This window comes from Macrobrachium nipponense, chromosome 1, assembly GCF_015104395.2.
Source record: "Macrobrachium nipponense isolate FS-2020 chromosome 1, ASM1510439v2, whole genome shotgun sequence".
NCBI classification, from domain to species: Eukaryota; Metazoa; Arthropoda; class Malacostraca; order Decapoda; family Palaemonidae; genus Macrobrachium; species Macrobrachium nipponense.
In genome coordinates, this window is record NC_087200.1 from 185,337,549 (window position 1) to 185,364,513 (window position 26,965).

The window sequence follows — 26,965 nt, forward strand, 5'->3', positions numbered from 1 at the left end:
TATAATTCCTGATACATTCAATGGCTGCATATTCCAAAATACAAAAAAAATTTCATTTTTATAGACTTGCATACATTAAAGTCTTTGTGGTAAATCCTCATATCTTAGATAGTAAAGAAAAAAACCAGAAATCTTTGATTATCTTTAGGAAAGAGAATTACTTTATTTTAATATTGAATATCTGAAAGTGAATGAATTAAGAAATCTCGATCAAGAAAAAATTATGGACCTCATTACAGTGGTACCTCGAGATACGAAAGGCTCAACTTACGAACTCGAGATACGAAAGCCAATACGAAAAATTTAACGGCTCTACATACGAAAAGTTTTCAAGATATGAAAGGTTTCTGTAAAGTCCGAGATTCGCCTGAACCACCGATAACAATTTTGAAAATCGTGCGCTGCTAACTTAGTAGACTCGCCACCATCCTCCTGCTCTCCCTTTGGTTCCTGATGCTAGTCGCGGCCATGAGATCCTTCTCTCCTATTGGCCAGCATCCCTCCCATCATGCATCTATGTACGTGGTGGCATGCCTCGGCCACTCAGTACCAGCATTGTTATCGTACGCACGCGGTATTTGTTTGGTCTAACGATTTCGTTTAGTAACGTAAATTCGTTAGTGATTTCGTTGCAGTATACGTACTTTATCGTGTTGTGGGAAAACTTTATTCTACTTATACGTAAATTACTTATAGATAACGTAGTCATAGGTCCCAAGAAAGTTGAAATTCACGGAAAGAAGTGAATGCTCCCTTTGGAGACAAAGATGGTGATTATCAAGAAGTATGAAGCTGGTATGCGATTGAGTATGATCGCCAAGGAATACGGCCGAAATCCGTCGACAATAGGCACCATCCTTAAACAGAAGGATGTCATCAAACCAGCTACACCTTCCAAGGGCATCACTATTTTGTGCAGCAAGAGGACCCACGTGCACGACGAGATGGAACGGCTGCTTCTTGTCTGGATAAAAGACAAAGAAATCGCTGGCGATATGATAACGGAGACTGCAATCTCCCACAAGGCCAGCGCTATTTTCGGCGATTTGATTGCGCAGGCGGAAGACGACGGAGGGGAAGGGACATCAACGCAAAACCCAGAGTTCAAGGCTTCGCATGGGTGGTTCGAGAAATTTCGTAAACGGACTGGCATCCATTCAGTGGTGTGGCATGGGGAGGCTGCCAGCTCGGACACGAAAGCTGCCGAAGCATTTAAAAAGACGTTCGACAAGATGATGACCAAGGAAGGCTACAGTTCTCAGCAAGTCTTCAACTGTGATGAGACTGGCCTTTTTTGTATAAAAATGCCTCGTCGGATGTACATCACGGAGGAAGAGAAGAAGCTACCCGGTCATAAGCCTATGAAAGACAGGCTTACGCTCACACTTTGTTCAAACGCCAGTGGGGATTGGAAGGTGAAGCCCCTACTGGTGTATCATTCCGAGACTCCTCGAGCCTTCAAGGCCCACAAGGTGCTTAAGGAGAAGCTTCCAGTGATGTGGAGGGCTAATGCAAAAGCCTGGGTAACGAGGCTTTTGTTGACGGAGTGGGTAAATTTGTGTTTCGGCCCGAGAGTGAAGAAATTTTTTGAAGAGAAGCGCCTCCCCCTGAAATGTCTGCTGGTGTTGGACAATGCCCCTCTCCACCCTCCTGGCCTCGAGGAAGATATCCTAGTGGAGTATTCCTTCGTCAAGATTCTTTTTCTCCCGCCCAACACCACCCCTCTCCTCCAGCCAATGGACCAGCAAGTGATATCGAACTTTAAGAAGCTGTGCACGATACATCTTTTCAAGAGGTGTTTCGACATCACCGATACCACAAACCTCACCTTGCGTGAATTTTGGAAGGAGCATTTCGACATCGTCATTTGCATCCGACTCATCGACCAACCTTGGCAGGAGGTTTCGAGGCGAACCTTGAATTCCTCGTGGAGGAAACTCTGGCCTGATGCCGTATCCGCCCGAGAATTTGAGGGATTCGACGTGGGCGAAGGTGGTGCTGCAGATTCAGAAACTGTTTCCCAACCAGATCTTGACATGATCGTTGCACTCGGCAAGTCCATGGGGCTGGTCGTCGACGAGGACGACGTCAACGCCTTCTCGAGGAGCACCAAGAGGAGCTTACGACGGATGACCTGAAGGAGTTGGAGGCCATGCAACATAACGTCGTTTAAGAGGAGTTCTCTAGCAGCGGCGAGGAAGAGGAGGAGGATCTATGACAACGGCAGAAATTAAGGATGTTCTAGCCGCTTTTCATAAAGTGCAATCGTTTATAGAAAAAAGACACCCCGAAAAGGCTCACATAGGCGAAATGCTTGCGCAGTTTGATGACGTTTGCCTGAGTCGTTTCAGGAACATTGTGAAAAGTGGGCAGAAGCAATCTTCCTTGGATCGTTATTTTTTAAAGAGGCCTTTAGCATTAGCAGGAGTAAGCAAAAAGGAAGAACCAAGTGATAAAAAACAGAAAGTTGTAAGCAAAAAGGAAGAACCAAGTGATAAAAAACAGAAAGTTGAAAGTGGTGATGAAGTTGAAATTCTGTAAAAAAAAAAGAAAAAAAAAACCTATGTAAAGTAAAAAAAAGTAAAAAAAAAGTAAATAAAAATAAGAATTTTTTTTTTTTAAATTTTAGTTTTTTGTAAAGTTAAGTGTTACAGTTTTGTTAATGTGTTTTCGTAAATTTTAGTTTAGTTTTCCTTACATTTTTTTATGTGTTTCGTAAAGTTAAGTGTAGTTACGTACGTACGTATCTGCCGTACATGGTATTTCTTGTATACCATGTACACTAATACACTTTATTTGCAGGTTAATTTGCATTACGTTATTAAGTTAGGTATTGAACGGTCCAATTTGTTGTACTATTTCATTGTTTATAGGTCGATTTAGCTTTATTATGAAATTTGCTGGGGTGTTTTTGGAGAGCTTAGAACGGATTAGCCATTTTTCATGTAAATTGTGGTCCAAGATACGAAAACCTCATGATACGAAGGGCGCCTCGGAACGGATTAATTTCGTATCTCGAGGTACTACTGTATTATGATCTGATCAGGTTACTCACGGAAAGTTAATAAGTAAAAATAGTATAGATGTTGCACGAGGTATATTGCTTAATGAATTATTATATATATGTAAATGGTATTCTGAAAGGAGGTTTTGATTGACAGGTTCGAGTAGTTCCAGTGGATCCATCAGTGTATCAAGTCCAACCTTTACTACAACAACTGCAACACCAACAACTACTACTGGATTGTCTATGAAGACAACAACACCTACTCCCACCACCTCATCAACTGCAACAACAGGTACTTCTAATACAACAGCAACAACACCTACAAGTACATCAACAACTACCACTACTGGACCATCAACAACTACCACTACTGGACCATCAACAACTACTACCACTGGACCATCAACAACTACCACTACTGGATCATCAACAACTACCAGCAATATAACTACCACTACTGGACCATCAACCACAAGTGTAACACCAACTACCACCACTGGACCATCAACAACTACCACTACTGGACCATCAACAACTACCACCACTGGGCCATCAACAACTACCAGCAATATAACTACCACTACCGGACCATCAACAACTACCACCACCAGACCATCAACAACTACCAGCAATATAACTACCACTACTGGACCATCAACAACTACCATCACTGGACCATCAACAACTACCAGCAATATAACTACCACTACTGGACCATCAACCACAAGTGTAACACCAACTACCACCACTGGACCATCAACAACTACCACACTGGACCATCAACAACTACCAGCAATATAACTACCACTACTGGATCATCAACAACTACCACAACTGGACCATCAACAACTACCAGTAATATAACATTAACTACAACAACAGTTACACCCACCAATACAACTACTACCACTGGTACTCCAACAACAACTACAACCACTACTACTCAACCATTGAGTAGTTCCTTCAGTAGCAGCTGTCTAGGTTAGATCTTTTCTTATTGATTTTGATATCAGGTTATATTCCACAAGATTATTCCTTTTCTCTTTGCATAGACTTTACGGGATTCTTTCCAGTTGGTAAGATGACAGAGTACAAATAGTAGATTTTTCCTCGTCTAACATGATTTTCTGAAAGTTTAGATATTGAACGAAAACACCTACTTTGTATCCCATTAAACATATAATTCCTGATACATTTAGTGGCTGCATATTCCAAAATACAAATGAAAAATATTTTTTTTTTATAGATTTGCATACAATAAAGTCTTTGTATATTCTGGATAGTGAGGAATAAAAGCAGGAATCTTTGATTTTTTTAGGAAAGAGATACTTTATTCTAGTATTGAATATCTGAAAGTGAATGAATTAAGAAATCTCGTTCAAGAAAAATTTATGAACCTCAGTATTATGATCTGATGAGGTTACTCACGGAAAGTTAATAAGTAAAAATAGAATAGATGTTTCACCAGGTATATTGATTAATGAATTATTATATATGTGTAAATGGTATTCTGAAAGGAGGTTTTGATTGACAGGTTCAAGTAGTTCCAGTGGATCCATCAGTGTATCCAGTCCAACCTTTACTACAACAACTGCAATACCAACAACTACTACTGGATTGTCTATGACGACAACAACACCTACTCCCACCACCTCATCAACTGCAACAACAGGTACTTCTAATACAACAGCAACAACACCTACAAGTACATCAACAACTACCACTACTGGACCATCAACATCTACCACTACTGGACCATCAACAACTATCACTACTGGACCATCAACAACTACCACTACTGGACCATCAACAACTACTACCACTGGACCATCAACTACTACCACTACTGGACCATCAACAACTACCAGCAATATAACTACCACTACTGGACCATCAACAACTACCACCACTGGAAAATCAACAACTACCAGCAATATAACTACCACAGCCTTGGTACCATCAACAAACTACCAACCCCACTGAACCATCAACAACTACCAAAAGCAATATAACCTACCACTACTGGACCATCTAATCCAAACAAGTGTAACAGCCAACTACCACTACTGGACCATCAACAACTACCACTACTCTACCATCAACAACTACTACCACTGGACCTTCAACAACTACCAGCAATATAACTACCACTACTGGACCATCAACAACTACCTCCACTGGTCCACTGGGCCATCAACAACTTACCAACCTGGCCTGGAACCAATCCAACAACTACCACCAACGGTTGGACCATCAACCAAACTACCACTACGGACCATCAACAACTACTGGGCCCATCCACTGGACCATCAACAACTACCACCAATGAACCATCAACAAACTACACTACTGGACCATCAAGGCAACTGCCACCACTGGACTCAACAAATACAAGGCAAATAACTACTACTACTGGACCATCAACAACTACCACTACTGGACCATCAACAACTACCACCACTGGACCATCAACAACTACCAGCAATATAACTACTACTACTGGACCATCAACAACTACCACTACTGGACCATCAACAACTACCAGTAATATTACATTAACTACAACAACAGTCACTCTCACCACTACAACTACTACCACTGGTACTCCAACAATGACTACAACCACTACTACTCAACCACTGAGTAGTTCCTTCAGTAGCAGCAGTCTAGGTTAGATCTTAGCTTATTGATTTTGATTTCAGTTGATATTCCTCAAGATTATCCCTTTTCTCTTTGCATAGAATTTACGTGATTCTTTCCCAGTTGATATGAACATAGATTACAATATACTTTATTATATAATGAAAAGCTAGTTAACAAATACTTTTTTCCTTATATAAGATGTTTTTCTGAAAATGTAGATAAGGGAAATAAGAAATAACATACAAAATATTATGAAAAATAATTGGAAGTTTAGAGAAGACTTAGAAGTGGATTAATTTATTTATTATCTATTGGTTTTACAACTGGGAACATTAGAAAATGAATAAATAAAAAAAAACAATTATAATAATGAAAGGTTATAAGTTTGCTCAAGCTTTTCTGTTTCTCTGTGAAGAGAAATGCATTTTTCCAACAATTCCTTATTCGTTCTTTTACACCATCTTGATAAACCATTATTCACATGGCCTGAAAGATAAAGAAAGTGTTGTAAAATTTTCAAATAATGTTTACCTTGTAACTCCGCTTTCTCAAATATCCACCCATCTTCATTTTTACATTTCATTGGTCTCAATACATTTTGTGTGGAACTAACTGGGACCCAGCTATCATTACCACGTAATTTTCTCTCTAGAATGGTGTGAAGGTTATGTATGAACCAATTACACTTCACCAACAACATTATTCAGTCTACTTATGGAACGTCCTCAACTTGCCTGATATTATCATTTTACTCTCTATTTTGTCATCTTTCCTGTAATGTTGCATGTACTGCTTTACTCTCAAATCGACAAGACAAATTGCAAATGATTCAATGTTCACGCCATTATTCATATTTTCCTAAAAATAAATTCAGTAGAGCAAATCAATATTTCAAAGTTTAACTTTTTCACTTGTTAAGTCTTTTGTCTTCATTACGTTAATCACTCATTCTAGTTCAATTTTCAGAAAGATAACCATATACTTTTATCCTTAAATTCAAGTTCAAGAAACTGGAAATTCTCTGATAAAGAAAAGAAATGCTTTAGAGCTGTCCTGAAGTTCTTATTGTATTTTGAAAAAAGGGAAACTTATAAAGATATTATGAATGATTATGTACGTGTTAATAGTATTCTGAAACGAGGTTTTGATTAACAGGTTCAAGTAGTTCCAGTGGATCCATCAGTGTAGCAAGTCCAAGCTTTGCTACAAGTAGATCCTTCAGTAGCAGCAGTGAAGGTTAGTTTTTTGCTAATACCTTTTTTTCAGGTTATATTCCATAAGATTATTCCTATTCCATTTATTCAGAAGTTACACAATTCTCTTCCAATTAATATAGACACAGAGAATATTTAATTTAATTATCATTTTAAAAGGTAGTTAACTAAAATCATTAAAAAACTTTTCCCTTAACTACCAAGTTTTTACGAAGAATTAGAAGATAAAAATAATAAATAGCATAGAATATATTATTGAAAATTATAGAAATATTAAAAGGGGGTTTAGAAGTAGATTAAGTCATTTATTCTATATGTTTTACGAAAGGGAAGATTGAACAATGAATAAACACAAAATTCAACTTATGTGAGGTTATATTATTAACATACCCAGCGTTTTACGGATTTTCTATCATGCATGATTGTATAATGACTAAATTTTCCCCACTCATTCGTGAATTGTAATTTCACTTTCTCAAATATCCTTTCTTCTCATTCTTACATCCCAATGGTCCCACCACATTAGTGGTGGGTGTCCAAACTCTCCTGTCGCCAATATAATTTTTTCTCCTGAATTATGTTTAAGTTTCGTATTCTACTTCATCTATTTCTTCTTCCATTTACACATGGGACGTCCACAACTTACATGATATTATCATTTCACTCTGTATCTTATCATCATTATCCTATTATTTCTTTTACTACTTTTCTCTCAAATAAACAAGATATTCTAAATTATTTAACTGTAAAAAAATTATTCATATTTGCATAGAATATATAGAGAGCAGGAAAAATTAGACTTTTAAATTTCTGCTTATTTCACGAGTCTATGTTCATATCTTATTGTTAATTTATATGCAATGTAGTCTAATTTTCATCTAGTTAAACAATTTACTTTTATCCATTCATTAAGTTTTGAATGACGACTCTTACAAAAGAGTGGTAATATGTTTATAGAGAAAAGAAATGTTCGATTGATTTGTGAAAATTTGGATATTAAGCCAAGCTCTGTAATACCTTTAGCCATTCAATGTGAATGCATTGGAAAGAGAGTTGGAGTGGTTCTATAGCAGATGGAAGAAAGGAGCATGGATGGATATAAGGTAAAATGGAGAACAGTGGGCGTAGCTATGGGAGTAAGTGACAGCTGTAGTGTCTCATATGGAATTATTATTGTTGAATCCTTGTCACTGGTCACAAAAAGAAAATGCGGATAATCAATACGTGATAATTGCAGGAAAAATTCTCATGTTGGGGTTTCTGTTATGGAAAACTAATAAAAAAAGTTTGGAAAAACATATGATGTGTAGATCTTGATAAAAAGACTTAATTGTTCAAAACTGTAACAATTTCTCGCCTTTAGAGAAAAAATAAAATATTACATGTAAGTATAAATACAATATCTGCTGTCTAGCCCAATAAACATTAATATTCCTGATGCATTTAATGGATGCGTATCCCAAAATACAAATAACGTTTTTAATTTTATAGATTTACATAGATGTAAGTCCTCGAAGAAACCTCGTATATTCTAGAAAGAAAAGCACAAACTTGAATCTTTGTCACTATTCTTCCTTAAAATATTCAAATTTAATTAAGAAATTTAGATCAAGAAACAAATATGCTCCTCAATAATATCATGATCTGATCAGGTTACTCAGCTAATGTTCATAAACAAAAATCATAGAGATATCTCTTGGTTTAATGCTTTATGAACGAGTATGTAAATAACAATGGTATTCTGAAATGAAGTTTTGATTGACAGGTTCGAGTAGTGCTAGTGCATCGATCAGCGTATCAAGTCCAACCTTTACTACGACAACTGCAACACCACCAACTACGACTGGATCATCTACAACGACAACAGGTACTCCCAAAAATCAACAAACTACGCAGCAAATAATTAAACCAACAACTACACAACTCCAAACCATACAACAACTACCAACAATTTAACAAACAACTACACCACTCACCATCAACAACTACCAACAAATTAACAAGAAACTAACTTACAACAACTCCAACCAATCAACAACTACCAACAATTTAACAAAAACTACCAACAACTTGCAACCATCAACAACACCAAACAATTTTAAACCAAAACTGAACAACAAACTTTGCAACCATCAAACAACTACCAACAATTTAAAACCAAACCAACTACAACAACTTCCACCAATCAACAACTTAACCAAGCAATAAACCACAACTACAATACTCCACCATCAAACGCTAACCAAACCAATTTAACAACTAACAACAACTTTCAACCAACAACAACTTAACTAGCAATATACAACAACACAACAACTCCACCAATCAAAACTACCCAAACAATATAACAGAAACTAACCAACACTCCACCATCAACAACTCCACATAACAACATATTAACAACAACTCATCCATCAACAACTACAAACAGTTAACAACGACTACAAACAACTCTCAACATCAAAAAAACAAACTTACCAACAAATATCAACACAACTACATATAACTTCAATCAACAACTACCTAACAATTTTAACATAACTACAACAACTCCACCATTAACTAACTATATGCAAATTAACACAACTAGAACAACTTCCACATCAAACTACCAGCATATAACAACAATACATACAACTCACCATCAACAACTACATACAATTTATACAAAACTACGACAACTCCACATCAACACTACACTAATTAAACAATAACTAAACAACTGCAACCATCAACACTACACAATTTAAAACTAACAACTAAAAACTAAATCCACCATCAACAACACCAACAATTTAACAACAAACTACAACCAAAACTCCAAACCAATTTCAAAAAACAAACTACAACAATGTAACAACAAACTACAACAACTCCACCATCAACAACTACCTAGCAATATAACAAATACAACAACTGCACCATCAACAACTACCAACAATTTAACAACAACTGCAACACCATCAAAACTGTACAACAATTTTTAACAATAACAACTACAACAACTCCACCATCAACAACTACAGCAATATAACCAACAACAATAACTCCAACCATCAACAACTACCAACAATTTAACAACTACAACAACTCCACCATCAACAACTACTAGCAATATAACAACAACTACAACAACTCCACCATCAACAACTACCAGCAATATAACAAAAACTACAACAACTCCACCATCAACAACTACCAACAATTTAACAACAACTACAACAACTCCACCATCAACAACTACCAACAATTTAACAATAACTACAACAACTGCACCATCAACAACTACCAACAATTTAACAACAACTACAACAACTCCACCATCAACAACTACCAGCAATATAACCACAACTACAATAACTCTACCATCAACAACTACCAACAATTTAACAACAACTACAACAACTCCACCATCAACAACTACTAGCAATATAACAACAACTACAACAACAGGTACTCCCATCTCTACAACTACTACTACTGGTACTCCAACAACAACTACAACTACTACTACACAACAATTGAGTAGTTCCTTCAGTAGCAGCAGTCTAGGTTAGTTCTTTTCTAATAGCTTTATATTTCAGGTTGTATCCCATAAGATTATTCCTATTCTTTCTATAGAATTTACATAATTCTCCTCCAATTAATAAGAACACACTGTATATTTTATTTTATTTTCTTTTTAAAAGACAGTTAACCAATTTTTTTCCTCAACTAACAAGTTTTTCTGAATATTTAGATGAGGAAAATAAGACAGAGCATAGAATATATAATTGAAAATTATCAAAAGGTTAAATGGGTGTTTTGAAGTATATTAATATATTTATTCAATATGGTTTACCAAAGGAATATTTTATAATGAATATACGCAAAATGATAATGTTGTATGTTAGTCCTTTTTTCATATTTCTCTATCATGAAGGAATGCTTTTTTCTACCACCTTAATATGCATCTTTTTATACCCCGTGACTATGATATTAACCTCATTGGTTAAAATGTATAGTAACTGAATTCCCCCTACTCTTGTGTGCCCTGAATTTCAGTTTTTTAAATATCCAATCATCTTCATTGCTATATCTTGTTTTCCCTAAGGTTAAAGAAGGACTATATTTTTGTATTGATTTCTATATATAACTTCAATTAGTAAATGTGGATCAAGAAACAATTATGCTCCTCAATATCATGATCTGATCAGGTCATTCACCAAAAGTTCATAAACAAAAGTCAAGGAGATATTTCGTGGTTTAATGCTTTATGAACGAGTATGTAAATAACAATGGTATTCTGAAATGAAGTTTTGATTGACAGGTTCGAGTAGTGCTAGTGCATCGATCAGCGTATCAAGTCCAACCTTTACTACGACAACTGCAACACCAACAACTACGACTGGATCATCTACAACGACAACAGGTACTCCCTCATCAACAACTACCAGCAATATAACAACAACCACAACAACTGGTCCATCAACAACCACCAATAATATAACCACATCTACAACAATTGCACCATCAACAACTACCAACAATATAACCACAATTACAACAACTCCACCATCAACAACTACCAACAATTTAACAACAACTCCACCATCAACAACTACAACAACTGGTCCATCAACAACTACAACAACTGGACCATCAACAACTACAACAACTGGTCCATCAACAACTACAACAACTGGACCATCAACAACTACAACAACTCCACCATCAACAACTACAACAACTCCACCATCAACAACTACCAATAATATAACCACATCTACATCAATTGCACCATCAACAACTACCAACAATATAACCACAACTACAACAACGCCACCGTCAACAACTACCAACAACATAACCACAACTACAACAACTCCACCATCAACAACTACCAACAATTTAACAACAAACTTCACCATCAACAACTACCAGCAATATAACAACTACAACAACAGGTACTCCCATCACTACAACTACTACTACTGGTACTCCAACAACAACTACAACAACTACCACACAACTAATGAGTAGTTCCTTCAGTAGCAGCAGTCTAGGTTAGTTCTTTGCTAATAGCTTTTTATTTCAGATGTTTTACTGTAAGATTATTTCTAATCTGTCTACACTAATTCTACAAAATTCTCCTCCAAATAATATGATCACAGAGTACAATCATCTTTTTAAAAGCTAGTTGACTAATATTTTTCCTCACCTAACAAGTTTTTCTGAAGATTTAGATAAGTAAAATAAGAAACATCATAGAAGTCATTATTGAAAATTACTGAAAATTTAAAAGAGGGTTTAGTAGTGAATTAATTAATTTATTCTATGTTTTACCAAAGGGAACATTGAAATATGGATAAACACAAAATGAAAATGATGTAAGGTTATAAGTTAGCCAGTGCTTTCCTGTTTCTCTATCATGAAGGAATGCATTTTTCTACCACTTCATTATGCATCATTTTATATCCAATTGCTAAGATATTATCTTCATTGTTTAAAATGTATAGTGACTGAATTCCTTCTAATCACGTGTCTTATAATTTCACTTTCTCAAATATCCACTCATTTTCATTTATACATCTCCTTGATCTCACCACATTAGGTGTGGGTGTCCAAACTCTTCTGGCACTACTACATAATTTTCTCTCTTGAATGATGTGAAGGTTATATATTCCGGTTCACATATTTATTGTTCCATTTACACATGGGACATCCACAAATTACCTGATATTATCATTTCGGTCTCTATATTGCAATCTTTCTCCTTATATTCGTTTTTCTGCTTTACTCTGATATGGACAAGATATTTTAAAATTTTTAACTGTCAGAAAAGTATTCATATTTGCACAGAAAATAGAGATAGAACAGATCAAATTAGAATTTTCAATTTCTACTTATCACACCTGTTTATGTTATTGTCTTTATGTTAATTTACTTTCATTGTAGTCTAATTTTCATCCAACTAAAGAATTTACTTTCATACATTCATTCAGTTCTATGTGAAGAGTCATACGAAATCAGGTAATGTGTTAATAGAGAAAAGAAAAGTTTTAGTGCCGTATTAATGTTCAACATATATCCTGAAATTATTGGAATTTTATAGAGATTTAAAAAATCAACGGAAGATTTTTCTTGACTGATTAATGAAAATTAGGATATAAAGCCAAGCTCTAAGATACTGTTAGCCATTTATGTGTGAGGACAGTAAAAATGAGAGTTGGAGTGGTTCTATATTAGATGGAAGGAAGTAATCATTGATAAATATAATGTAAAATGGAGGACAGTGGGTGTAACTATCGGATTAAGTGACGGCTGTAGCACCTCGTATGGAACTGTTTTTGTTGAACCATTGTCACTGGTGACAAAAAGAAAATGCTGATAATCATTCCAAAATACTAATAACTTTTCATTTTTATAGATTTCCATGCATTAGATTCTTGGAGGAAAATTTGCATATTCTAGATAGAAAAGCAAAAACTCGAATATTTGTCATTGGTTTTCTTAAGGTTAAAGATGGACTTTGTTCTTGTAATGAATTTCTATACGTAACTTCAATTAAGAAATTTTGATCAAGATACAATTATGCTTCACAATATCATGATCTGATCAGGTTACTCACCGAAAGTTCATAAACAAAAGTCAGAGAGATATCTCGTGTTTAATGCTTTATGAAGGAGTGTGTAATTATAAGTGGTATTCTGAAATGAAGTTTTGATTAATAGGTTCAAGTAGTACGAGTTCATCGATCAGCATATCAAGTCCAACCTTTACTACAACAACTGCAACACCAACAACTACTACTGGATCATCTACAACAACAACAGCTACTCCCACCACCTCATCAACTGCAACCACAAGTACTTCTAATACAACATCAGCAACACCTACAAGTACAACAATATCTGCAACAACAACATCTGGCACACCGACCACAACAACTGCAACAACAGGTACTTCTAATACAACATCAGCAACACCTACAAGTACAACAATATCTTCAACAACAACATCTGGCACACCGACCACAACAACTGCAACAACAGGTACTTCTAATACAACATCAGCAACACCTACAAGTACAACAATATCTTCAACAACAACATCTGGCACACCGACCACAACAACTGCAACAACAGGTACTTCTAATACAACATCAGCAACACCAACAAGTACAACAATATCTTCAACAACAACATCTGGCACACCGACCACAACAACTGCAACAACAGGTACTTCTAATACAACATCAGCAACACCTACAAGTACAACAATATCTGCAACAACAACATCTGGCACACCGACCACAACAACTGCAACAACAGGTACTTCCAATACAACAACTGCAACACCTACGAATAGAACAATGTCTTCAACCACAACAACTGCAACACCAACTACCAATGTTACCCTCACAATTACAACAGTATCAACTTCGACAGGTACACCAACCACAACAACTACGGTTCCAACTACCACCACCACCACCGGTTCTCCAACTACTCAAACATCCAGCTCCTCCTCGTTCAGCAGCAGCAGTCTAGGTCAGTTCTGTGCAAATTGGTTTTTCTTCTTTTTTTATATATTTGATCATCCATTTTCTTGTTGAATAAGACTCATCAGGCTTATATTTTAATTTTGATCATAGAAAATGTATTGCTTATTGTTTCACAATTAAATTTAATCGTGAATCAAGAAAGGTGACTGGTCACCTCCATCAACTGTGTTGTATAGTTGCTTATGAATAAGATGTAGTAAAGACAAAAAAGTAAAAGGTTGACTACATCTTATCTCTATATACTAAGTCTTAGTAAGAATAAGCAATTATAAATGATAACAATCCGTCTGTGTGTGTCTCTCGGCTTTTGATGCTGAGAATTTATCTCAAATGAAGTATAAATATCAAGGACCTTCTGTGGGAGACAGCGATTGGGCTGCTTATAGACTACCACTCACCAGTGTTAGCTCATCCTATCTACCACACCCATACCCACACCCACACCCACACCCACGTATCTACAGAAGCTTCTGCATACACTGCTAATCGTATTCAAATATACTCATTTTAGATTCAGAATTACATTCACATGTTAGTGTAATTTGAGAGTAGAGTAAAAGCAATTGCATATCGGCTTACTGATATAATTTTCTATATCAGGTTCTTAAGTATTTCAAGCAGTTCCCGATACAGTGTAGCAAGTATTTTGACCACAACCAGTCCTACTGAAAATACAGATACCTCTTCAACAACAATTTCGACTACATTTACCCCAACAAACCCAACAGTTTCTTCAACCATAACTACCCCAACTACATCTACAATGGCTACTACAACCATTTCGTCAACATTGATAACTACTGCCCCAACTACAACAACATCCATTAGCACACGTACTACTACACCCACTCCAACTAATAGCCCACCACCACCAACAACAGCAACTACTACTGCATCACCAACAACAACAGCAACAACTTCATCAACCACAACCACACCTCTACCAACAACAACGCAACAACTCATCACCAAACAACCAACACCTACTACACAAACCAAAAACAACCTCATTTTAAAAACAAAACTCCCACCTTCCATTTTCTTTATCTAGTCTTATCTTAAGTAGTTCAAGTAAGATTTGACTTTGTGTAGTTATTTGATAGTGTCATTGTGCACCTCTACTCTCTCTCTCTCTCTCTCTCTCTCTCTCTCTCTCTCTCTCTCTCTCTCTCTCTCTCTCTCTCCAAGTCGTACTAAAAATGCAAACATATTAAAAGACTTATGGCTTATCTTTGTAAAAGATTAATAAAGGTAAGAACACATGGAAAGCAGAAAATATAGTTGTTTGATAGCTCAATAATCTCATGTTACATAAAGCACAGCTTATGCAACAGTTAATAATAATCTTTTGAATGGTGAAGTTCTATAAAGTATTATGAATTAATTTACTTTCAAAAAATTTACATATGTTAAGCGTTTCTTAGTCTCTGATAAACACATTTAATAAAGTTCAATATTTTAAACAGCCTCTTTATAAATATTTAGCTTATTTCATGCTGCATTAACTTGTATTTTGCTGAACAGGTTTACAATTAAATTGTCTAGTTAACAGCAAGACGGTAGAAACAAGTGCAAAATCATAGAATATTACACATTTTAAATAGCACCTCCTCTAGCTATTTATAATCTTTATTTCGTAATGTCTTCTCTTCTGATAAGCTTATCAGTTTATGCTTTAGATATATGAATGACGCATCTGACAAATATCTGTATTCGTTAATTATTTAGAAAATAGATATTTTTTGAAAACTATGTTTTTATGTTTACTGAGTTATCAACATCTATATTTTCTGCTTTCCATAGGTACCTACCTTTATTAATCTTTAAAAAATAAAAAGTAATGATCCGACCTCCAACCTACTTAGGCCGCATGCAAGATTTTCCCCTTACACATAAGTTGCTGACATTATATCCATAACTTTTAACGTAACAAAAAAAAAAGTGCTAAAATCTACGGTCAAGTAGATGCTTGTTTCTCCAACGAAAATTAAAATAAATAAGCTATATTTTATTAGATTTAATTGTTCTGTACTGTTTAACAAGCACATTATTTATTTTTTTTTATTTTCATTAAAACAGATAAATCATAAATATTCTCTGCTAAAATTCTTGTATCTCTAACTCGATGCAAAACATTTTTCAGACCTTTTTAGTCTCTTCTATAAACTTTAAAAATATATTGATTAATCTGCTTATCTGCCGTTAAGTCAGTTCTTATATATATAATTTCAAACTATATTAACAAATTTTACTTGAGTAACAGAAAAGTTTGAAATTGAATACAGTATCAAAAAATTTATTAAAGCAAGTGAGTGTGTAAATTAATTTTTTATCTAGCTCACGTTTTACACCAGAGATACTCAACATGAATGTGCTTATGTGTCAATTATGCAATGTCAGTCCGCAGATATTGGCAGCATAGTAATCCAGAAAAAATTATTGACGGGTTACGTAGGAATCAAACTAGAATTGTGATTTTGCACTTATGGAAAAACTTCCTTTTTATAACTTATCGTTTTGAATACTGATAGTTAAGCTTCATAATAAAATATAATTTGTAACTTATTTGAAGTTTCTCAGCTTTACTCTTTTCGCTGCTGGTACACCTACATCCTTTTAAATAGCCATTTTAATATATACTTGACATGCTCTTACATAAGCATGTGAAATGATGATGCAATTTTTTTTATTTCGATAGAATTCAGTGTATTATTGTCACATTTTTTTTACGTGTTCGGTATAATTTTCCAACCTGGGAAGCATTTACAAATGACCTTTCACTTAACACTAGCAAGAAAATCATTTTTCGAAACGCTTTAAGATCCAAATCAGATGTTTGTTATCCAACTTTGCAAATTGCCATTTTATATGTATATATATATATATATATATATATATATATATATATATATATATGTGTATGTGTGTGTGTGTGTGTATATATATATATATATAATATATATATATATAATATATATATATATATATACGTGTGTATATATAATTATAAATTAATATATATATAATTATATATTATATATATATATATATATATATCTATATATAGATATATAATATATTGCCCTCTACATATAGAATATAAATCTATATATATATATATATATCTATATATATTAATCATATATATATAGTAGATGTATTATATAGTACTGGTAATCTTCTTCGGCCACGAAGATATAGTAATTCAGTTGTATTCCACATAGGAAAATGAAAAAAGGTATATCTCAGAAAATGCCCAACAGTTTCGTCCTCCAATGGACCTCTTCTTGGAGCTCCAAGAAGAGGTCCATTGGAGGACGAAACTGTTGGGCATTTCTGAGATATACCTTTTTTCATTTCCTATGTGGGAATACAACTGAATGTATATATATATAATATATATATATATATATGTGTGTGTGGGTGGGTATATATTATATATATATATGTGTGATATATATCTATATATATATTATATATATATGATATATACTATATATATATATATATATATATATATATATATATATATTATATATATATATTATATATATATTATAAGATATCTTATAATATGTATATATATATATAAATATATATATATATAAATATAAATTTATAATATTATTTATCTTATAATATAATAATATATATATATATATATATATATATATATATATATAAGATATGTAGCGTGTGTGTGTCTATGCTTTTGTGCTTATACGCATATTCTTCAAGAGAATTGTGTATTTATGTGTATGAATAAGTGTCACAATTAGTTTTTTTTTATAACAAATCTTAATATTTTTAACCTCAGGTTCAAGTCTGTCTAGTAGTTCCCAATACAGTGTATTAAGCCCCTACTTTACTACAACAACCACAACATCATCTACAATTACAACCACACCTATCAGTTCCACAATCTCGACAACCACAAATACATCAAATACTTCTACAACCATGTCTACCACTTCCACAACAACTCCCTCAATTACAACATCAACTTCATCTACTACCACAACTCCACCAACTACAAATACATCAACTACTTCTACTACCACACCTACCACTACAACAACAACTCCAACATCTACAAGTAGAACTACTACTACTACTACCACCACTCCTACCACTACCACAACAACTCCAACATCTACAAGTACAACATCAACTACTACTACCACTCCTACCACTACCACAACAACTCAAACATCTACAAGTACAACATCAAGTACTACTACCACTCCTACCACTACCACAACAACTCCAACATCAACTACTACTACCACTCCTACCACTACCACAACAACTCCAACATCAACTACTACCACCACTCCTACCACTACCATAACAACTCCAACATCTACAAGTACAACATCAACTACTACTACCACTCCTACCACTACCACAACAACTCCAACATCTACAAGTACAACATCATCTACTACAACTACCACATCTACCACTACTCCACCAACTCCGACAACTACAAGTACAACATCAACAACATCCACTCCAACACCTACTACTACCACATCAACGACTTCAACTACAACAACGCCTGCTACAACAACCACAAGCTCAACACCTATCGCAACTTCTCCCTCTCCCACCACTACTACCTTGACAACAGCAGAAACTACAAGATTCACTTCTTCTTCTAGTTCTTCCTTCAGTGGTTCAAGTAAGGCTTTCATACTTGGCTTTATTCCCTGCATTCTACTTTGATTATCATACTTTTTCAAGAATGACACATTAGATGTACTTATGTCATCTTTCCCTCATTTCTACGATAGATAATCTGAATATATATTCCCTTTTAATTGAGGAATTTATACAAAAGTTTTTATTGAAAATATTACATGAAACTTTAAAATTTATCTCTCTCTCTCTCTCTCTCTCTCTCTCTCTCTCTCTGCTCTTCTCACTCTCCTCTCTCGCTCTCTTCTCTCTCTCTTCTCTCTATCTCTCTCTCTCCTCTCTCTCCTCTTTATCTATCTATCTATATACCTCTTCACTTCTCTATATATGACCAAAACTAAAGTTATCAGCATTGATTACAATTGTGTAATCGTATTGTGAAATTATATTTTTCCCAATTCCCTGTTGGATTATTTGCACATGTAATTACCATTTGAACAATAATTATTATTTTCCAAACTGTGTTGATTCCATATTTAAATGAATAATAATAATAATAATAATAATAATAATAATAATAATAATAATAATAATAATAACAATCATAATGATAATAATAATAATAATAACATTCTGAAAGTAAACCCTCATTTAAACATGCTCTATTAAAGATTATTTCTGCATCAGCTAAACTTATTTTTTAGAGCTACTTCTTCATTTTTCTAACTATGGTTTTTTCATTGTTGCTTAAGTAGGTGAGCAAGGCACTTAAGGTTGGAATTCAAAAGTAATTAATTTTAAACTTCTATTTTTATAACATCACCTCAGGAGATGAAATACAAATTAAAGTAAATAATTACTTACTTTTGACATACCAATCTTTGGTGAGTTGCTTAACAGTTTAATCAACAATGAAAAAACCATAATTCCAAAAAATAATGTAGCTGATGCAGCAATAACCTTAAATCATAATAATAATAATAATAATAATAATAATAATAATAATAATAATAATAATAATAATAATAATAATAATAATAATAATAATAATAATAATAATAATTATAATAATAATAATAATAATAATAAATAATACACGAAGAAAACACCGACGAAGTAACAGAGAGAACGGAATGGGTAGAAAAGATTAGACAATGGATGGAGCCAGATACAGAGGGAACAAAGATCCCTTCCATGAAAGCCTACAACACCAAGAAATTAAGGGAGAAAACAAGTGAGGTCAATGAAATAATGGGCATAATACACACAACCAAAATCACAGAAACAAATAACTTGACATATGCAGGAGCAAGATTAGTAGCAGAACTGATGGGGATTCGAACACCAACACCACCAACACAACCAACCCAACAGAAACCAAAACAGCAACCTCCTTGGAAAAGGCGCCTGGAAAAGCAAATCATGGTGATGAGATCTGACTTGAGTAAACTGAAAGAGATGGCAGAAAAAAGGCTAAGAAGCAAGAAAACAAGGGAGGAACTCAACGAGAAATACAAAGTACAAGAGAGGGGACTAAACAACACAATAGAAGATGTAAAACAGAGGCTTAAGGCCAAAGCACATAAAATCCAACGGTACATGAACAGGAATAGAGGATACCAACAGAACAAACTATTCTGAACCAACCAGAAAAGACTATACAGCCAACTAAGAGGGGAAGACAACCACCCAGAAATTCCTGAAGCCGAACCAAGTAAGAGACTCTGGGAAAACATATGGAGCAATCCGGTATCACACAACAAACATGCAACATGGCTCCAGGAAGTCAAGGAAGAAGAAACAGGGAGAATAAAACAAAGATTCACAGAGATCACGACAGACACAGTCAGACACCAACTAAAGAAAATGCCAAACTGGAAAGCCCCAGGTCCCGATGAAGTCCATGGATACTGGCTGAAAAACTTCAAGGCCCTACACCCACGAATAGCAGAACAACTCCAGCATTGTATCTCAAATCACCAAGCACCCAAATGGATGACCACAGGAAGCACATCCTTAGTACAAAAAGACAAGAGTAAGGGAAATATAGCCAGTAACTACAGGCCTATCACCTGCCTACCAATAATGTGGAAGTTACTAACAGGTATCATCAGTGAAAGACTATACAAAAACCTAGAGGAGACAAACACCATCCCCCATCAACAGAAAGGTTGCAGAAGGTTGCAGCTCCTGATAGACAAAATGGTAACGAAGAACAGTAGGAGAAGGAAAACCAACCTAAGCATGGCATGGATAGACTTTAAGAAAGCCTTCGCCATGATACCACACACATGGCTAATCGAATGCCTGAAAATAAATGGGGCAGAGGAAAACACCATCAGCTTCCTCAAAAATATAATGCGCAACTGGAATACAATACTTACAAGCTCTGGAATAGGACTAGAAGAGGTTAATATGAGGAGAGGGATCTTCCAGGGGAACTCACTGTCCCCATCACTCTTTGTAGTAGCCATTATTCCCATGACAAAAGTACTGCAGAAGATGGATGTTGGGTACCAACTCAAGAAAAGAGGCAACAGAATTAACCATTTGATGTTCATAGAAGAAATCAAGCTGTATGGTAAGAGCATCAGGGAAATAGATATCCTAATCCAGACTGTAAGGATTGTAACAAGGACTGAAGGGCTAAAGCTACCAGACGGGAACAACATCAAACACATAGATGAGACACGATACAAATACCTGGGAATAATGGAAGGAGGGGATATAAAACACCAAGAGATGAAGGACACGATCAGGAAAGAATATATGCAGAGAATCAAGACGATACTCAAGTCAAAACTCAACGCCAGATATATGATAAGAGCCGTAAACACATGGGCAGTGCCAGTAATCAGATACAGCGCAGGAATAGTGGAATGGACGAGGAAACATATGACAATACACAAGGCACTACACCCAAGAGCAAATATGGACAGACTATACATAACACGAAAGAAAAGAGGGAAGGAACTACTAAGCATAGAGGACTGCTTCAACAGCGAGAACAGAGCACTGATGCATCATATGAAAACCAGTGAAGACGAGTGGCTCAAGAGTGCATGGGAAGAAGGGCTGATAAAAGTAGACGAAGACTCACAAATATACAGAGACAGTAGAGTGACAACAGAAAAGAGGAATGGCTCAACAAACCAATGCACGGACAACGCATAAGACAGACTAAAGCACTAGCCAGCGATGACACATGGCAATGGCTACAGAGAAGACAGTTCAAGAAGGAAACTGAAGGAATGATAACAGCGGCACAAGATCAGCCAGTAAGAACCAGTTATGTTCAAAGAACGATAGATGGAAATAACATATGTCCCATATGTAGGAAGTGCAATACAAAAATGAAACCATAAACCACATAGCAAGCAAATGTCCGGCACTTGCACAGAACCAGTACAAAAAGAGAGATGATTCAGTGGCAAAAGCCCTCCACTGAAGCCTGTGCAAGAAGCACCAGCTACCTTGCAGTAATAAGTGGTACGAGCACCAGTCTGAAAGCGTGATAGAAAACGATCAGGGGAAAATCCTCTGGGACTATGGTATCAGAACGGATAGGGTGATACGTGCAAATAGACCAGACGTGACGTTGATTGACAATATCAAGAAGAAAGTATCACTCATTGATGTCGCATTACCATGGGACACCAGAGTTGAAGAGAAAGAGAGGCAAAAAATGGATAAGTATCAAAACCTGAAAATAGAAATAAGAAGGACATGGGATATGCCAGTGGAAATTGTACCCAAAGAACACTAGGCACGATCCCAAGACTCCTGAAAAGGAATCTGGAAAAACTAGAGGCTGAAGTAGCTCCATGACTCATGTAGAAGAGTGTGATACTAGAAACGGCGCACATAGTAAGAAAAGTGATGGACTCCCAAGGAGGCAGGATGCAATCCGGAACCCTACACTATAAATGCAAACCAGTCGAATTGGTGGATTGTGATAAACCAATAAAAAAAGGAAAAAAGAAAAAAAGAAAAAAAACAATAATAAAATTATTTGACAAAACCAAGAAGAAAGTATCACTTTCTGATGTAGCAATAACATGAGACACCAGAGTAGCTCGGAAATAAATGGTAAAATTGATAAATATCAACATCTTAGAATAGAAATAAGAAGGATCTGGTATATTCCACTGGAGGTTATACACATAATCATAGGAAATTATGTGCCGAAATAGCTCCAGGACTCATGCAGAAGAGTGTGCACCTATAAACAGTGCATATAGTAAGAACAGTAATGTACTCCAAAGGAGGCAGGATTCCACCCGGAACCAAACACTAAAAAAACCACCCAGTCGAATAGGCTGGCTATGATAGACCAAAAACAAACAATAATGATGATAAATAAATAGATAAATAAATAATTTCTTTTATGTATGAAATGTTTAATTGCTCTTATAATTGGATATAATTTTCATCATTTTCATAGCTCAAGCTAAATAAATTCAAATTTTCATGACATGTATGGCAAAACTTCTTCGGAAAGAAAATCTACATGGTATGATTAACGTACACATTTCTCTATTCTTACAGAATGAGACAAATATTTCCTGATTATCCTCTCTATACCCCCACCCCTTTGATGTTATATTATTACATGTCAGTTTAACCATCATTTCATTTTCATATATATATATATATATATTATATATATATATATATATATATATATATTATATATATATAAATATATATATATGTGTGTGTGTGTGTGTGTGTGTCTTTGTAAATGTGTAGCATATGTGTGTGTGTCTATATGTGTTGTCCTTATGTGTATGTAATAAGTGTCAGAAATAGATTTTTTATAACAAATCATAATATTTTTAACCTCAGGTTCAAGTCTGTCAAGTAGTTCCCAATACAGTGTATTAAGCCCCTACTTTACTACAACAACCACAACATCATCTACAACTACAACCACATACTATCAATTCACAATCTCGAACCCCACAATACATCAAATACTTCTACAACCACGTCTACCACTTCCACAACAACTCCCACAATTACAACATCAATTTCATCTACTACCACAACTCCACCAACTACAAATACATCAACTACTTCTACTACCACACCTACCCCTACAACAACAACTCCAACATCTACAAGTACAACTACTACTACCACCACTCCTACCACTACCACAACAACTCCAACATCTACAAGTACAACATCAACTACTACTACCACTCCTACCACTACCACAACAACTCCAACATCAACTACTACTACCACTCCTACCACTACCACAACAACTCCAACATCAACTACTACCACCACTCCTACCACTACCATAACAACTCCAACATCTACAAGTACAACATCAACTACTACTACCACTCCTACCACTACCACAACAACTCCAACATCTACAAGTACAACATCATCTACTACAACTACCACATCTACCACTACTCCACCAACTCCGACAACTACAAGTACAACATCAACAACATCCACTCCAACACCTACTACTACCACATCAACGACTTCAACTACAACAACGCCTGCTACAACAACCACAAGCTCAACACCTATCGCAACTTCTCCCTCTCCCACCACTACTACTCTGACAACAGCAGAAACTACAACAAGATTCACTTTTTCTTCTAGTTCTTCCTTCAGTGGTTCAAGTAAGGCTTTCATACTTGGCTTTATTCCCTGCATTCTACTTTGATTATCATACTTTTTCAAGAATGACACATTAGATGTACTTATGTCATCTTTCCCTCATTTCTACGATAGATGATCTGAATATATATTCTCTTTTATTGAGGAATTTATGCAAAATAGGGTTTTTAATTGAAAATATTAAACATGAAACTTTAAAATTTATCTCTCTCTCTCTCTCTCTCTCTCTCTCTCTCTCTCTCTCTCTCTATCTATCTATCTATATACCTCTTCACTTCTCTCTATATGACCAAAACTAAAGTTATCAGCATTGATTACAATTGTGTAATCGTATTGTGAAATTATATTTTTCCTAATTCCCTGTTGGATTATTTGCACATGTAATTACCATTTGAACAATAATTATTATTTTCCAACTGTGTTCATTTCATATTAAATGAATAATAATAATAATAATAATAATAATAATAATAATAATAATAATAATAATAATAATAATAATAATAATAATAATAATAATAATAATAACATTCTGAAAGTAAACCCTCATTTAAAAACATGCTTTATTAAAGGAAGATTTTATTGCTGCAATCAGTATACTTTTTTTTTAGTGTGCACCTATAAACAGTGCATATAGAAAGAACAGTAATGTACTCTAAAGGAGGCAGGATTCCAACCCGGAACCAAAACACTAAAAAAAACCACCCAGTCGAATAGGCTGGCTATGATAGACCAAAAACAGTCAATAATGATGATAAATAAATAGATAAATAAATAACTTTTCTTTTTATGTATGAAATGTTTAATTGCTCTTATAATTGGATATAATTTTCATCAATTTCATAGCTCAAGCTAAATAAATTCAAATTTTTCATGACATGTATGGCAAAACTTCTTCGGAAAGAAAATCTACATGATATGATTAACGTACATATTTCTCTATTCTTACAGAATGAGACAAATATTTCCTGATTATCCTCGCTATACCCCAACCCTTTTGATGTTATATTATTACATTTCAGTTTTACCATCATTTCATCTTCATATATATGTATATATATATTTATATATATATCAAAATATATATACATATATATTATACCTATATATATATATATATATATATATATATATATATATATATATATACTGTATGTATGTATGTATGTATGTGTGTGTGTGTAAATGTGTAGCATATGTGTGTGTGTCTATATGTGTTGTCCTTTTGTGTATGTAATAAGTGTCAGAAATAGGTTTTTTATAACAAATCTTAATATTTTTAACCTTAGGTTCAAGTCTGTCAAGTAGTTCCCAATACAGTGTATTAAGCCCCTACTTTACTACAACAACCACAACATCATCAACAACTACAACCACACCTATCAGTTCCACAATCTCGACAACCACAAATACATCAAATACTTCAACAACCACAAATACATCAAATACTTCTACAACCTCGTCTACCACTTCCACAACAACTCCCACAATTACAACATCAATCTCATCTACTACCACAACTCCACCAACTACAAATACATCAACTACTTCTACTACCACACCTACCACTACAACAACTCCAACAACTACAAGTACAACTACTACCACTACTACCACCACTCCTACTACTACCACAACAACTCCAACATCTACAAGTACAACATCAAAGACAACTACCACTCCTACCCCCCCAATACACAACAACTCAACATCTACAGTGACAACATCAACTACTACCACCACTCCTACCCCACTACACAACAACTCCAACATCTACAAGTACAAACATCAACTACTACTACCACTCCTACCACTACCACAACAACTCCAAACATCTACAAGTACAAACATCAACTACTACTACCACTCCTACCACTAACCACAACAACTCAACATCTCAAGTACAAACATCAACTACTACTACCACTCCTACCATACCACAACAACTCCACATCTACAGTACAACATCACTACTCAACTACCTAAACCACTACTCCACCAACTCCGACAACTACAAGTACAACATCAACAACATCCACTCCAACACCTACTACTACCACGTCAACGACTTCAACTACAACAACGCCTGCTACAACAACCACAAGCTCAACACCTAGCACAACTTCTCCCTCTCCCACCACTACTACTCTGACAACAGCAGAAACTACAACAAGATTCACTTCTTCTTCTAGTTCTTACTTCAGTGGTTCAAGTAGGCTTTCATACTTGGCTTTATTCCCTGCATTCTACTTCGGTTATCATTAC

At 35.0% G+C, this 26,965-nt stretch overlaps 2 protein-coding genes across 2 annotated transcripts in view; both read left to right on the forward strand.

Moving 5' to 3' along the window:
- The window catches only part of LOC135219028 (platelet binding protein GspB-like), a 239,515-nt gene that overhangs the window by 103,354 nt on the left and 109,196 nt on the right, over positions 1–26,965 (forward strand).
- LOC135220073 (mucin-2-like) lies at positions 11,745–26,817 on the forward strand. Its single transcript, XM_064257396.1, has 8 exons — positions 11,745–11,909; positions 13,578–14,177; positions 14,295–14,396; positions 18,228–19,094; positions 21,450–21,670; positions 23,931–24,702; positions 25,990–26,479; positions 26,661–26,817. Exons 1-8 carry the CDS (start codon positions 11,879–11,881, stop codon positions 26,815–26,817), a joined length of 3,240 nt encoding a protein of 1,079 aa, XP_064113466.1. The 5' UTR covers positions 11,745–11,878.

Coding starts and splice junctions, on each gene's coding strand:
- LOC135220073 (XM_064257396.1), top strand. CDS start 11,879: ATGAGTAGTTCCTTCAGTAGCAGCAGTCTAG. Junction 11,910..13,577: donor CTTCAGTAGCAGCAGTCTAG/GTTAGTTCTTTG, acceptor TTTGATTAATAG/GTTCAAGTAGTACGAGTTCA. Junction 19,095..21,449: donor TTCTTCCTTCAGTGGTTCAA/GTAAGGCTTTCA, acceptor GCTCTGGAATAG/GACTAGAAGAGGTTAATATG.